Source organism: Mastigoproctus giganteus, chromosome 11 (genome assembly GCF_048544385.1).
Source record: "Mastigoproctus giganteus isolate SK-2022 chromosome 11, ASM4854438v1, whole genome shotgun sequence".
In the NCBI taxonomy this organism is placed as follows: domain Eukaryota; kingdom Metazoa; phylum Arthropoda; class Arachnida; order Uropygi; family Thelyphonidae; genus Mastigoproctus; species Mastigoproctus giganteus.
Genome location: NC_143585.1, coordinates 116,630,089 through 116,644,997, shown reverse-complemented (window position 1 = coordinate 116,644,997; position 14,909 = coordinate 116,630,089). Strand labels below are relative to the sequence as shown.

General features: G+C 36.5%; 1 protein-coding gene across 1 annotated transcript in view; it reads right to left on the bottom strand.

The window, feature by feature from the left end:
- The window catches only part of LOC150078371 (uncharacterized), a 313,332-nt gene that overhangs the window by 44,644 nt on the left and 253,779 nt on the right, over window positions 1–14,909 (bottom strand). Inside the window, exon 12 of the mRNA XM_090384546.1 lies at window positions 4,478–4,769. Coding sequence (XP_090240672.1) covers window positions 4,478–4,769 — 292 coding nt within the window. The remainder of the gene's footprint in view (window positions 1–4,477; window positions 4,770–14,909) is intronic.

Genomic DNA, 14,909 nt, shown 5'->3' with positions numbered 1-14,909 from the left:
TGGGTCTCCCAGCGAACACTTTGCTGGACAAGGAACTCCAGAAAGTTGCAATCCTGAACACCTGTAATATTACAGTAGGATAGTCAGAGTTCCTCGACCAACAGTAACACCAGACATAACAACAACCACCATGTGTACTTCGAAGCAATACCCATCACGAGGTGGAACCCCTAATCAGGGAGAAATAATATAAGAGCAATAATAAAATAACAAAAAATGCATAAAATAAAATAATAAGAATAAAAACAAATTAATAATAATAAGAAAATTTTAAAAAATAATAATAAAAATTAATAAGATAAAAGGAAATGGACAACCTATGCATTTACCTCCTCCCTTAGGTAATTATCCAGCTGACCTTTGAATTTCCTCAGACTCAACTTCTACCACCCAAGTAGGTAACTTATTCCAGTAATTTATAACGTGCTGGCTAAAATAAAACTTCCTGCAATCCAGCTAAACAACATGACTTGAAATTATGGCCCCTGGTTCTAGAATCATTTATAACCATGAAAATTTCATCCCCCATTCATTTTACTTATGCCTCTCAGAGCCTTAAACACCTCGATCAAGTGTCCTCTAAGGTGCCTAGTTTCCAAGCTCTGCAACCCACATATTCGAAGTCTTTCCTCATATGGATGCCCTTTTGCCATCACCAGGTGAGTTACCCATCTTTGGACCCTTTCAAGAACAATGCCTTTCTTTAGGTGCGGCCTCCATACTAGAACACAGTATTCCAAGTGTGGTATAACAATAGCCTTATATAATGGGATTATGACGTCCTTGTCTCTACTAGCGACTGTTCGATAAATCATCGATGGAACACCATGGGCCCTCCTTGCAACCAGTCTACAATGCTCAGAGAACTTCATATCTGGCCATATCGTAATACCCAAGTCCCTTTCCTCCACTACCGGCTTTAGTTCAACTCCACCAAGTGTATAAGTTATTTTGGGGTTACTGTTCCCCGGGTGCAGCACCTTACACTTTGCTGGATTAAAGCATAGCTGCCATTTTTCTGACCATCTCTGAAGTCTATCTAAGTCATTCTGAAGAAGCTCTGCTTGGCAGCAATCATTAACTACTCTACCAATCTTTACATCATCTACAAATTTAGACATCACGCCCTCTATTTCTTCATCAATGTCATTTATGAAAATCAAAAACAACATTGGTCCTAATACTGATCCTTGGGGAACCCCACTTCTTACATCAACCCAATCTGAGGAATAACCATTTATCACAACCCACTGCTGCCTGCCCTGAAGCCACCCTGCTATCCATCTAAGGATTTTCCCAGATTCCAACCTGTTCAAGCTTATTTTTATTAAATATGGACCACCAAGATTAAACAATCTGATTGCACAGCTGTTCAAAAGTTAAGAAAAACACCAAAGGAATGGAAAATTAGCTATATATCGTCTATATATAAAAAAGGAAATAGACAGGATCCTGGGAACTACAGAGACCTAAGTGTGAATGGCACTGTCCAGATTGTAATCTAAGGTGCTTCGGTTAAAATTACGAGAGGAGGTAAAAGACAAGATTAGCAAACAAAGTGGATTTAGGTCCGGTCTCTCATGTGTGGACAATGTTTATTCTGCAGTAACTAGTGGAGAAAAGAAGAGCAAGAAATAAAGATACCTACTTTTGCCTTCATTGATCTAGAAAAGGCTTACAAATCTGTTCCAAGAAAGGAATTATGGAAAGCCTACAACAGATGTCAATTGATCCAGAACTTGTTGAACTGATTAGGGAATTATATGATAACAATGTGGCATTTATTAAAGTTGGAAAGTTTCTATCTAACCCAATCTAGCAAAGAAAGTCTCTATCTAATGCAATCTAGCCAACAAAGAGGGCTGAGGCAAAGCTCAGCTTGCCACCTTTATTATTTAATGTGCTAGTGTTTCCAAGCTTGAGAGGGTTACGAACACAGAAATTAGAAGGCATTTGCACACAGATGAAAATATTATAGAGCGAATTAAAAATAGAAGGCTGAGATGGTTTGGACATCTACGCATAAATGAAGAGAGATGGCCTAAAATTTTATGAATGGATACCATGAGAAAAGAGAAGACATGGATGCCCTAGAAAAACCATGGAAGGAGAGTGCAATATCAGTTATGAGAGAGAAATTTGAAAGTTGAAGATGCCCAAGTCTGCCGACTTTGGAAAATAGGAACAACAAGGCAACGATCTGTCGTTTAAAGTCAAACATAGATAGATCTGCATTTCTTCCAATTTCCCTTTATATACTACGTTCTTTTTCCTTGGTTGGGTTATTTTTAGTTTTCTTATTTTCTCATCTCTTTTCTTTGTGGTCCTTATGTTTTAATTTTTCATCATTCAGCTTTTAACACTGCTGTATGATCCATACAAATTTCGCTTTATTCTTTCCGATATGTATTATGTAACTGTTATGTTTCCATAAATAAAAATAACTTATTGCCCTTTTTGTGTATTGACTAACTTTATGATTTTAGTTAAGCTCACTGCAGTTCCAAGTGAGAGAGAGGGGGGGGGGAGGTAAATGGACTCATGCACAATGACAGGATATTTAGTACAACGGTCCAGAAAAATATTCAAAAATTTGATGAAATTTTGAAAAGGATCATACCTGCTGTTTCAAATTTATTGCAATATTTCAGTGAGAGAACACTTGGGAGGGGAGGGGGAGGTATATGAAATCAGAACTAACAAAACAAATGCTTAAATGCTATATATAATGTAGAAATAATATAAAATTCTGGAATAAATTATAAAAAAAAAACAGACTAAAGGTTGTTGTCGGTTAAGATAAATTAAACAAATAGCAGCCACACTATTAAACACTGAGGTAGTGTGCTTAATGAGACCAAGAAGCTGAAAACTTCAGATAACACCATTATTTATGAGCTGATAGATGAAGACCATAACATGTGGTAATGCCAAGGTCTCTGAAGCGATCAACAACTCCAACCTCTTTCTGATAAACATAATAATTCAAAACAATTAAATTTAACCCAATGTCTGGGGGAAGGGGAGAACTGACATAGCTTGGGTTCTCAATAGCAGTCACACTAGTAAATACTGTGCTTAATGAGACCAAGAAGCGGAAAACTTTAGAGACCACTTATTTATATGAGCTGAGAGATGACCATGAAAACTTTAGAGAACACTTATTTATATGAGATGATAGATGACCATCATGACATGTGGCAATGCCAAGGTCTCTGAAGTGAGCAACAACTCCAACCTCTTTCTGATCAACATAATAATTCAAAAGTATTAAATTTAACCCAATGTCTGAGGGACATGGGAGGGGAATTGACTTAGATTGCACTTAATTGTATTTAAAGTCAATGTTTCAGTGATATGTGAAAACAGTGTTTTTCAATATTAGCTGACTTTGACACAAGACTGCAAAATATAAGCACTGGAGATTTGAATGGATAACCTTGTAGACTTTAAGGTCATTAGCAAACTTTTGCCACTTGGCAATGAAAGTTTGGAGTGTTACAGGGTCTAGACGAGTGCCCCATGGCACTCCATAAGATTTAAAAACAATGAATGATGAAGTCTATTCAAGAGCAAACTTTGCTGACCTGTTAACAACTGAATTATGCAGTCAAGTAACGATGGTAACTTTCCAAAGATTAACTTAGAATGAAACATTTTAGAGTGAACACAGTCAAAAGCTTTGACAATGTCTGAGAACAGATATGTATTTTTTTTCCTTTTTTTTTTTTTTTTTTTGTGACCCTTTATCTAGATTAACACACAAAGTAAGAAAATAAGACCAAATTGTAGCAGTTAATCTACAGGGCAAAAACCAATCTGAAATTCAAGAATAGGACGGATGGATGTATGCACCAAAATTATTGAAGATTTCAATTTCAAAGACCTGACTAAAACATTAACAATAGGGGTGGCTCAGAAATTGCAGGGATCAGATTGATCTCCATGATTTTTGAAATTAGGAAGTAAGTGTAAACTTTTGAAAACATTGGGATAAACACCAGAAAAAGTGAAGCAATTGAACAAATTAGAGAGAACAGGTACTAATGTATGATTGGCAGCCCATCAGAATCTGCAGCAATATGGTCACTGACCTTAAAAATGATAGGTAAAATACTGATGAGCTGAAGTTCAAATGAAAGTGAACTACTGGCTGAGAATAGTGGTCAGGATCAGTGTCAAAATACAGAATTAACAATCTTTTTTACATTTACTGCTGCCTTGTATAATTAAATTGTGCAGAGGTAAACTTTTATCAAAATATTTCAAATAATTTTAAACATGAAAAGACAGCATTTAAAAATTTTACTTTTAATGAAATTAAATTACAAATTAAGAATAATATAATGTGTATAATATTATAATATTGAAGATGACCATGCTTAAGTAAGTTAAGAAAACAGTTTGTATTATGTAGATTAAATAATCCATCGACTCTTCTCCCTGATTTCTTTCAAACACTAAATATAATATATACCTTTTCTTCCTGCTGGTCTTTTAACACATCTTATAATTGTTTCATTTAAGTGGGATAGACATAGTGAATTAAGCCCATCTTCTTTCTCTTCAGAAGTTTTTCCCTTTTCATTCTTTATATCTTCATTTAGCATGTGTAACATCTTTTCATTAACCTGTCTACCTGTGTGATAACCATCTGAAATTTCTTCCTTTCCCTCTTCTTTACTGGTATTTGTATTCACTTTTTTCTCATCCTTATTTTCAACTGGATCCTTATTCTCGACTATATTGTTATTCTCAACTAATAATTCCTACAACATAAAGAGAATAATAAATATTGAAAATGTAATATAATGAGAGTGGATAAAAAATACTCGTTACAACCCAAATTACAGGCTGAGAGTGCATAAATACCAAAGAAAACAAGAAATTAAGAAAAATATGTTGTATACTCACTTCTGCTCTCCATTCATTATAACCTTTCTTGCAATCAGACAAGAGAATAATGAAATAACAGTTGATACATATATTAAATATGTAAATTTCTACCATTTACACAATGTCAGTTCCAGTGCGTTTTTTTTTTTGGGATGGTACACAATGGTACGACGTACTGGCACCTTTATTAACAGTGACATGTGACATCTGGATACAGTACATTTCGAATTTAGAAATATTCAGTATTTTTTTTTTTTTTTTCCCACACATTTACCTGCTATTCAAATAAGCTTTAAGTTATTTAACTAAATTAGCATTTTTCACTATCTATTGTTAAGATATTTTTTATATAAAACTTTATAACCATTTTTAGAATTTTAAATTACTCAGTTGGACCTCTGTTTAACAAACTCCTTTATAGGGTTTTTTAATTTTCCTTGTAATTTAAAATAGTTTCGGTAGTGCAAAGAAAAATTTCATATAACAAACGGATTAGGCGAGACTTAACTCAGTACGCACCATTCACACTTCTAGCTTTCAGGAAATTAGTGCTGCTGCACGAATTAAGAAAGCTAAAGGGATTACCACTCTACAACTTAATGGTACTCGTACAACCTATCAGACCACCTGTCTCACATACCAAGAAATAGTGCTGGTTAAGGGGTATGCAGGCAATGGGCTCTGTCAACCTTCTATTGTAAGTGCCCTGTTCGAGAATTAGGAGAGTAGTTTTCTTTTGTTCCAACAAATAATCAACTATTGTTTCGCAGAAGTGCATTATCCACATTTTTCCATAAATTTTCCCTATCTCTGTTTATATGGTCACAGTATCTGAATGACTCCAACATTTTGGACAGTTTCAAAAAAGAAAAATTCAAATTTAAGAACTAGTTCAAAGAACTAGTGACAATATCAATGGTGAGTGGAGGAAAATGAGGACAACAAATGTATTCAAAATTGTGAACATGAAATGTTGGCAGCTTTTGAAATTTCATCGTGGCCTGTAGTGTGAAGAAAATATTCCTAAAAATACAATGTATGTAAAAACAAATGTGGACATTATTTAAATGATCGATGTACAGTAAATCCAGTGTACAACAAACGATAACCAAATATTTTGCAAAATAATTCTTAAGTGTACTAATATTATGCACATCATGTACATATGAAAAAAAAAATCGTATCTTAATATGTTATGTATCAATAAATTGTTTTAAAATGTTAGAAAATGTCTTTATTCTCAGTTAGTTCTGATTTATTTACCATCTTTTACTATATTTCTGAATGTTGAGTTACAGTATTTTTCATTGTTGAAATGGTCATGTATATCTTTATAACAAAATTTTAGTTTAACGAATTTTTGCAAGCAAACAATCGACTTATACAGATTACTTATACTATAGATTTATTTTATTAATGTTTATCCCACTTTCGCAGATGTTCTGTTCATCTAAGAAGTAATGCCCATTTCAGTAAACTCATGTACCTTTTTCTTGACTCTTCTTCCTTTGGAAATGTAATTTCCTAAGGGCTTGTATCAGTTCCCAACTAGTTTTTCTTCTTTTTTTTTTACAAAGTAAAAGTTTGTTCAACACTAATAACTTTGTATTTGTGCATTTTCAATTCAGATGCAACAGTTTTATTTAACTGCCTGTGCGGTAATGAGAATGTTGGTGAATTAGTATGCTATCTTGAACTGTAAAGTAAAAAATGTAAAGAATTACTAGTTTCTTTTCGCCTTCCACAGTTAAGAAATTAGAAACAAGTGGAAATGTGAGTGAAGACTTAACTACAGAAACTGCATGAAAGACTGTTTTTGTTCCTGATGGTATCCATGTCCAACAGCAAGGGATGACTGACACAAATGACTGGCCACGTTGCTGGACTGTTGATCAAAATTGACTTCTGTGAATGAATTATCAAAATATGAGACTTGGCTGTGCATTATGTAAACAAATTGGAACTCTTGGAGTGGAAAAGAAGATGGGCATGAGGATTTCTAAAGAATAGGCAAATAATGAAGTTACCTATTTTGGCAAAAGCAGACAGCAACAGCTACTCCCATTAAGAAAATTTTCAATCACAAGGAAACAGCAGGACATAAAGTTGCTATAAAACTGTTTTTAGAAGCTGAGAAAGAGCTCCTTGAAAATCTGTGTTTAAAGAGTTTACTTGAGAAAAATTTATAACAGCAAAAACTTTTTGCACCACATATAAGGTGCCCAAAGAAAATCAGTCTTTTCATAATTTTGAATCAGGAATTGACCTACAAGAATTAAATGGGATTGACATGGGTCATATTATTCATTCACCTAACGTTTGCATTAACAGCTTGAACCACATCAGTGATGAAAGAGAAAAAATTTGGCAGATAAAATTGTTATGTTGAAAAGTAAAATTTCATTTACGAATTGCCGAATCGACCACGGTGAGTAAGAAATTTGCTTTAATCGTTTATGTTCAAACTAAGTGTTACTGCAAAAGGGATATTTGATTCTCTACTCGATTGTCTTCAGTCATAGGGTAAGAGGGAAAACTATTTAAAAACTCACTTAGTGTCACGTGATGGTACAGCTGTTATAATGGGTAGTTGGTTGGTTGTGTTAGGGTTTAATGGCGCATGGCCTAGTTGGTCATAATGTACCAATTCAAAAGGTATGATGTGTTTCAGAAGCACTTACTTTGAATTTCTTTTTTTTTTTTTGATTTGGTAGTTGTTGGCGCATCGGCTTCTGTGGCCATATTGCACCTCCCAAGGTTTTTGCAGTACTTTGATCCAAGCCCGAGGTGGGAATCGAACCCGCGACCTTTGGGTTGCCGGGCAGGTACTTTACCCACTCGGCTAGCCCGGTCGGCCTTTGAATTTCTGTTGTTCTTTTTATTCTGATTCATACTTCATTCGGTTAGTCTGTTGCTTATTAGCATTAGCATTAGTAGAGGCATTTGATGCAAGAAAGCAAGCTTATGCAGCATCAGCCAAAAAATAAAATAAAAATAAATAAATAAATAAAAAATAACCACTTCCACTTCACCCCTCTGTTCATTGGAAATACCTGCCCAGCTGAGCCTTAAACTTATTTAGGCTATCAACTTCCACGACAAGGGATGTAAGTCTGTTCCACCAACCAACCACCCGCTGGCTAAAGGCAAATTTCCTCACGTCTATCCTACATCTGTCCATCCTCAATTTGAATTTATGCCCTCTCAGGTGATTATTCTGAGCAAGAGGAATCTCATCAGCATTGAGCATGCTCAAACCATTCAAGGCTTTATACACCTCTATCAGATAACCTCGCTGGTGCCTAGTCTTCAGACACTGTGATTTGCAAAACTTAAGCCTTTCTTCGTAAGAGCACCCCTTTGTTCCATTCACTAATCTTGTTGCCCTTCTCTGTACTCTTTCCAGCATCTCTACATTCTTTTTGAAATAAGGCCTCCAGACCTGTATACAGTACTCTAGGACTTAATGCATTGCCTTATACAAGGGAATAATCACCTCCTTATCCCTGCTAGAAAAATTCCTATATATCATCAACAATACACCATCAGCTACTCCTGCAGCCCGTCTGCACTGCTCAGAAAACTTCATATCTGCCTGCGCAACCACCCCCTGGTCCCTTTCATTCTCTACCACTGTCAGTGTAGTACCGCAGAGTTGATACGTTGCTCGGGGGTTGCTGTTTCCCATATGTAGTACTTTACATTTGTCAATGTTAAACTTCATTTGCCACCTCGAAGCCCATCTGCTCAACCTTTCCAGATCCTGTTGCAGTAGCATAGTGTCAGTAGTGTACTTGACAACCCTGCCAACCTTCGTATCGTCTGCAAACTTGGACATTAAGCTTGATATACCATCATCAATATCATTTATAAATACAGAAAACAATAATGGACCCAATACTGAACCCTGAGGGACTCCACAATGAGCAGTGTCCATTGATTACCACTCTCTGTCTTCTCCCCCTCAACCACCCCTTTAACCATAGCAGCAATTTGCCTCCAAAGCCACACTGCTCCAATTTGTGCAGCAGTCTTCCATGTGCAACAGTATCAAAAGCCTTTCTAAGATCCAAGTATATAATATCAAAGTTATTCCCTGCATCCAGTTCTTTTGTGACTGCATCATAGCATCCAATCAAATTGGTCAAGCAAGACTTCCCCTTAACAAAACCATGCTGTGTCTGTGCTATAACTGAAGTCTTGTCTAGATGATCCTGCAGTGCTTCTTTAACCAGTGCCACCATTAATTTTCCGGGAACAGAAGTTAAACTAACAAGTCTATAATTACTTGTGTCACCCTTTGATCCTCCTTTGTGAATTGGGGTCACATTTGCACATCTCCAGTCCATGGGTACTTTCCCTGAGTCCAAGGAAGCTCTCATAATTATGGCTAAGAGTTTGCTTACTTCCTTTGTTGCCTCCTTTAATATAACTGGATAGATCCCATTCACCCCAGGTGCCTTTCTTGTATTTATATTCAACAATTTCTCCTCAACTTTACTCTCAGTTATTACAAGATTCTCTAGCTTACTGCCAGAGTTGAATACACCTCTGGCATTCCCCTTGCTGAATAACTCCTCATGTGTGAATGTCGATGCAAAATATTCATTTAGTTTGTTAGCTACCTGAGCAGGATCATCAACAGTTGACCCATCGATATCAAGTGGACCAATCTGATTCGTCCCCTTCCTTCTAGAGTTAACATAAGTAAAGAACTCTTTGCTGTTTCTCTTTCCATCCCTTGCCAAAGATTTCTCATAATCTGCCTTCGCCTGCCTAACCTCCTTTGTAATTTGGTTACAGATCAACTTGTATCTATCATAGGCTTATGTGTCACACGTTAATTTGTATGTATCCCATGCATTTTTCTTCTCTGCCATATGTCTCATTTGTTTATCTGACATCCACTTAGGCCTAAACCTTGAACAATATTTCTTAGTTGGTATGTAAAGTCTAGTAGCTTCCAAGATAAGTTCTTTGAATGCTTCTCATTTTGAATTTTCTGTTGGTAACATCAGTTGGTCCCACTGTATAGAATTTAAATACTGTCTCAGTCCATCATAGCCGCCTTTACGAAAGCAATAATCCCTTCCCTTTACCCCTAATGGTAGTTACCTCTTTGGGTAAATCCCACTTCAGCACACTATGATCACTACCACCTAGTGGTTCATTTATCTGCAAATTCTTAATGCATGAAGAATCACTACTGATAATCAAATCAAGAGTATTACTCCCTCTAGTTGCCTCCCGAACATGCTGATGTAGAAAACAATCCTCCAATAAATCCACAAAAGCCTTGCTAGTGTCTGAGTGACCAACCCACAAATTTCAGTCAATATCTGGGAAATTAAAATCCCCCATTATAAGACTCTCTCTGATTTACTGGCCCACTCTATTTCCCTGTACAATTTCCAGAGTCATTAGGCCTATAGCACACTCCTACTCTCAATTTTGATCTCCCAATGCTTATGTCACACCAAACTGACTCGACACTGCACTGTCCAGCGATGTCGACTGGTTCAGTTCCTTGGATTTTATGTATTTCTTAACTAATAGCATAACCCCTCCTCCCCTCCTATCCCTTCTAGATATTGTACTCCCCAAATTCCAGTTCTGCATTCCTTATATCTGTGTGCCACCACGTCTCTGAAATCCCCACAATATCTGCCTTTGATGTTTTGAGCAATACCTCAAATTCATCAAATTTATTTACTAAACTCCTAGCATTGGTGTACACGCAAGTATACATGCGCCTGTTCTTTTTCTTAGCTACCCCCAACACAACCCATGTATACATACAAATACATTTTTCTTGGAATATTCTGTTATACAGTTTCAATAGATTTTCTAATTCAGTCTTGTTAAGGTGCTTGATCATGTCATAATGTATATCGTCTGGTCCTGCTGTACTCGGTCTGGCTAGGGACAAAGCTTCATGCACTTCATTTATGGTAAATGGTTGGTTGTAGGACTCGTTTCTCTTTGATTTAAAATTGATCTTATTTTTTTCTGCTTTTTTTTTTTTTTTTTTTTTTATCAGAAATTCTGGAGGGCAAGAAGCTTTTGCTAATACTTTTCTCCTAATGTATTTGCTATAACAGTAGGGTCAGTCAGACTAAGTCCATCGTGGACTAGTATTGGTGATGGCCTATTTCTATATTTACGTGTCATTTTTCTTATTTTATTCCAGACTACATGAGCATTTGTTGATTGTTTATTGTAGATTTGAATTGGATCAATTTTGTTCGTCACCTCTGTTTCCTAGTGAATCGTGCTATAGCTCGCATTCTTTTGTACTGAATCAGATTCTCTGTAGGTGGATATCTACGAAATCGATTCCATGCTCTATTTTGCTGTTTTCTTGTTTCAGTACAAGCATTCCACCATGTCTGCTGACGGTTTGGGAAAAGTGATGAAGTCTTTGGGATTGTGAGCTTGCCTGCATTTTGTATGATTTCTGTGACATGTGCTATTGCAGCATCTAATGTTTTGTTCTTAATGATATTGGTGTTGAAAACTGCTTTCCTCCTAAACTCTTCCCAGTTAGCTTTATCTATTTTCCAGCAGGGAATCCTGCTGGTATGATATGCATAGTCACCCACCAGTGTAGAAATTACTGAGTAATGATCACTACCAAGAGGGTCCTCAAATACTCCCCAATGAAATTTTGTGTAAAGCGTGGGCATACATATGGTGAAGTCTATTGCTGTAGTGGTCCGAGTTGGAAAGTGGAAGAAAGTGTGGTTGCCCCCGTTGAGAAGCAAGAGGCTGTAGTTATCCAGTAGTTGTTCGATGATGCATCCTCTTCTATTGTAGTCTGAACATCCCCACAGGGGATTGTGACCATTCATATCTCCAATCAAACAGAGAGGGGGAGGTAGTTGTTGTAATAATGCATCTAAGTCTACATAAGAGGCATCTTCTCTTCGTGGAATGTATACTGAACATATGGTTAATAGGGATCCAGCTGCTATACAAATTGCTACCACCTTTAATCGGCTATTTACATGCAATTTTTGTGTTGGTATTCTGTCATTTACTAAAATAGCAACTCCTCCATGGGTTATACCATCAGTTATTCGGTCTCTTCTATGCATTGAATAGTTTCTAATGTTGAGAGTATCTTGCTGTTTAAGGTATGTTTCCTGGAGACAGATACAGATTGGTGTGTACTGTGTGATCAGATACTGGACATCATCAAAATTAGTTCGTAATCCTCGACAGTTCCACAGAATAACTTTAACCATTATTTATATTTTCACTGGGTGGTTGTCTTTTGTTTTTCTGTCCTTATTCTATCTTTTTTGGGAAAGACAGGTTTTCTGGTATCCATATCTTCTTTTTCTTCAGCATGGAGGACCATCTTTCACATGTTCTGGAGTAGGCAGGATGTTCTCCTTTTCAATTTGGACACTTTGGAGTTGGAGCTTGGCAGTCTTCGATCTGATGATCTTTGGATCCGCATTTGGCATATGTCAGTGTATTTCTACATGCAGTCTGTGAGTGTCCATATTTTTGACATTTGAAACAGTGCAAGGGATTTAGGATATATGCTTTTACTTGGAAGTTCAAATATCCTGCTTTTACAGTTGGTGGTACTTCTGGTGTATTAAAAGTCAGAATTAGGGTTTTGGTTGGTATTATATTTCCGTCTCTCCGAATAGAAATCAGTCTTATATTCGTCACTCCTTGATTTTGTAGTTCGTTGCCGATTTCCTCTTCAGTAACGTGTAAGAGATCCCATTCGGAGATTACTCCTCACAAAGAGTTTAAGGTGTTATATACCGAATCTCTGGTACTGGATGTTTCAACTAACAAATCCCCAGGTCGGAATCCACCTGACCGTTTTTGGTGTTCTGGTTAGTCCTTCCAAGACTTTTTGAATGAAAAATGGGCATTTCTTTCCTAATGTCTCCTCTCCAGTGGAGTGAATGATTAGGAATACAGGCATCAGTGATAGTTTGGAACGGTCTGTCCTTTGTCTTTTGGATTATTTTCTGGTTCTTCAGTAGGTCAATTTAGTAGGATCTTCTCTGAAGTCCCTTGAGAAGTAGTGACTTCACTACACGTTTTGCACTTTTTAGCCTGGGAGTGTAACTTCCTACTCCCAAGTTTCCGGCCCCGCCACAAGGAGGCAAGAACGGTGCCACCAAGTGACCAAGCAGCAGCTATAAATTAGTATGGTTGGTGATTAGTTTTAGATAAGAGGGAAAAAAAGAAAGGTGACTTTCGTTTCTGATAGTTTGCTAGATCCTTTTAGCAAAACCTACTTATGAAGTACTGAAAAATCAGGACTTGGAGCTTTCTTAGCATCAAGATTCATCAAAATCCTTCTGATATCCTTTTGACGGAAGACCACAGGAGGCATTGAATGGAGCATGTTTGGAATGGTGGGAGGTGATTTACCAAGATCATTAATACATGAGCTGGAAGAAAAATGGGATGCTAGCAGGTCAGCTTTATCCTTGGCTGAAGTGACAACAGAACCATCTGGTTTGTACAGAGGTGGGAGCAGAGATGGGCAAAAGCTGCGGCCAATAGCTTTAGCAAGAGACCAGAATGCACGGCTACCATTAGGGCAAGAAGCAAGTTTTCTACTCTTATCCTGAAAAAGGCCTCTGAGGTTGGGAAAATTCATATTTTAGCATTAAATCAGATCACACACCAACCATAAGAGTAAGTATTTACTGTAACTAAAATATTTACATATTAAAATAAAATAAAATAAATAAATATTTACAAAAACTGCTATTATATTAAATTAAATTATATACATATAAAACATTAAAACTGTGATAAAATCCTTGAGATAAAATACACTAAAATAAACCGGATTAAAAGCGATAAAAACGATAAAAATATCTGTTTTTTATCGTTTTTATCGCTTTTAATCCGGTTTATTTTAGTGTATTTTATCTCAAGGATTTTATCACAGTTTTAATGTTTTATATGTATATAATTTAATTTAATATAATAGCAGTTTTTGTAAATATTTATTTATTTTATTTTAATATGTAAATATTTTAGTTACAGTAAATACTTACTCTTATGGTTGGTGTGTGATCTGATTTAATGCTAAAATATTTTCTACTCTTAGCCTGTTCAAACTCTAGTTTGGACTGATTAATAACTGCTTTACAATTGTTGCGAGCTTTGGTGTAGGCAGAAAATGAAACTGAAGAATTGGAAACAAGCCAATTATGATATGCAACATTCTTCTCTTGAACAGCCTTAGCACATTTATTGGAAAACCAAGGTTTAGATAAAGGACAAGATTTTAAAGTGGAGTGTGGGATAAAGGATTCCATTCCTGCAAGAATAATTTCACTGACATGATCTGAGCAAACGTTGACATCAGAAGTTTTGAAACAGTAATCCGACCAAGGAAAAGAAAAAAAGAAGTCTCTCAGGTCAACCCATTTTGCATTCTTGTAATGCCAAACAACACGAGGTTGGGAATAGCCATGAGATAAAGGTTCCATTGGAGAAGAGACAATCACCAAGTTGTGATCTGAAGTGCCTAAAGGAACACTCACTTCGACCGTGTACTTAGAAGGGTTGTTTGTGAGAAAAAGATCAAGCATATTGGCTGTATGATTAGGATTGTCCGGTATTCTTGTAGGTAAATGAACAATCTGTGTTAGGTCATTATTAATTGCAAAAGTCTCAGCATCTGGACCAGCTGGGTCGGTGTGACTAGAAAACACAAACCAGCTGGAGTTGTGAACATTAAAATCACCAAGGAAAATTACCTCACTGTTAGAAAAGTTGGACTGGAGAAAAGTCAAGTTGCAAAGAGAGGAAGTCAAAGAGCTCCAAGTGATTATTGGAGTTGGGAGAACGGTAGAGACAACAGATGAATTTGACACAATGAGGTAAAGAGATTTTAAGCCAGAGAAGATCAAAGAGAGGAGATTCCAAATTGCCAAGTCTCTGACAGGGAATATCAGAACGGACATATGCACAAGTACCACCTTTGAGGCGAAAGGAATCATACAGCGAATAATTTGGGC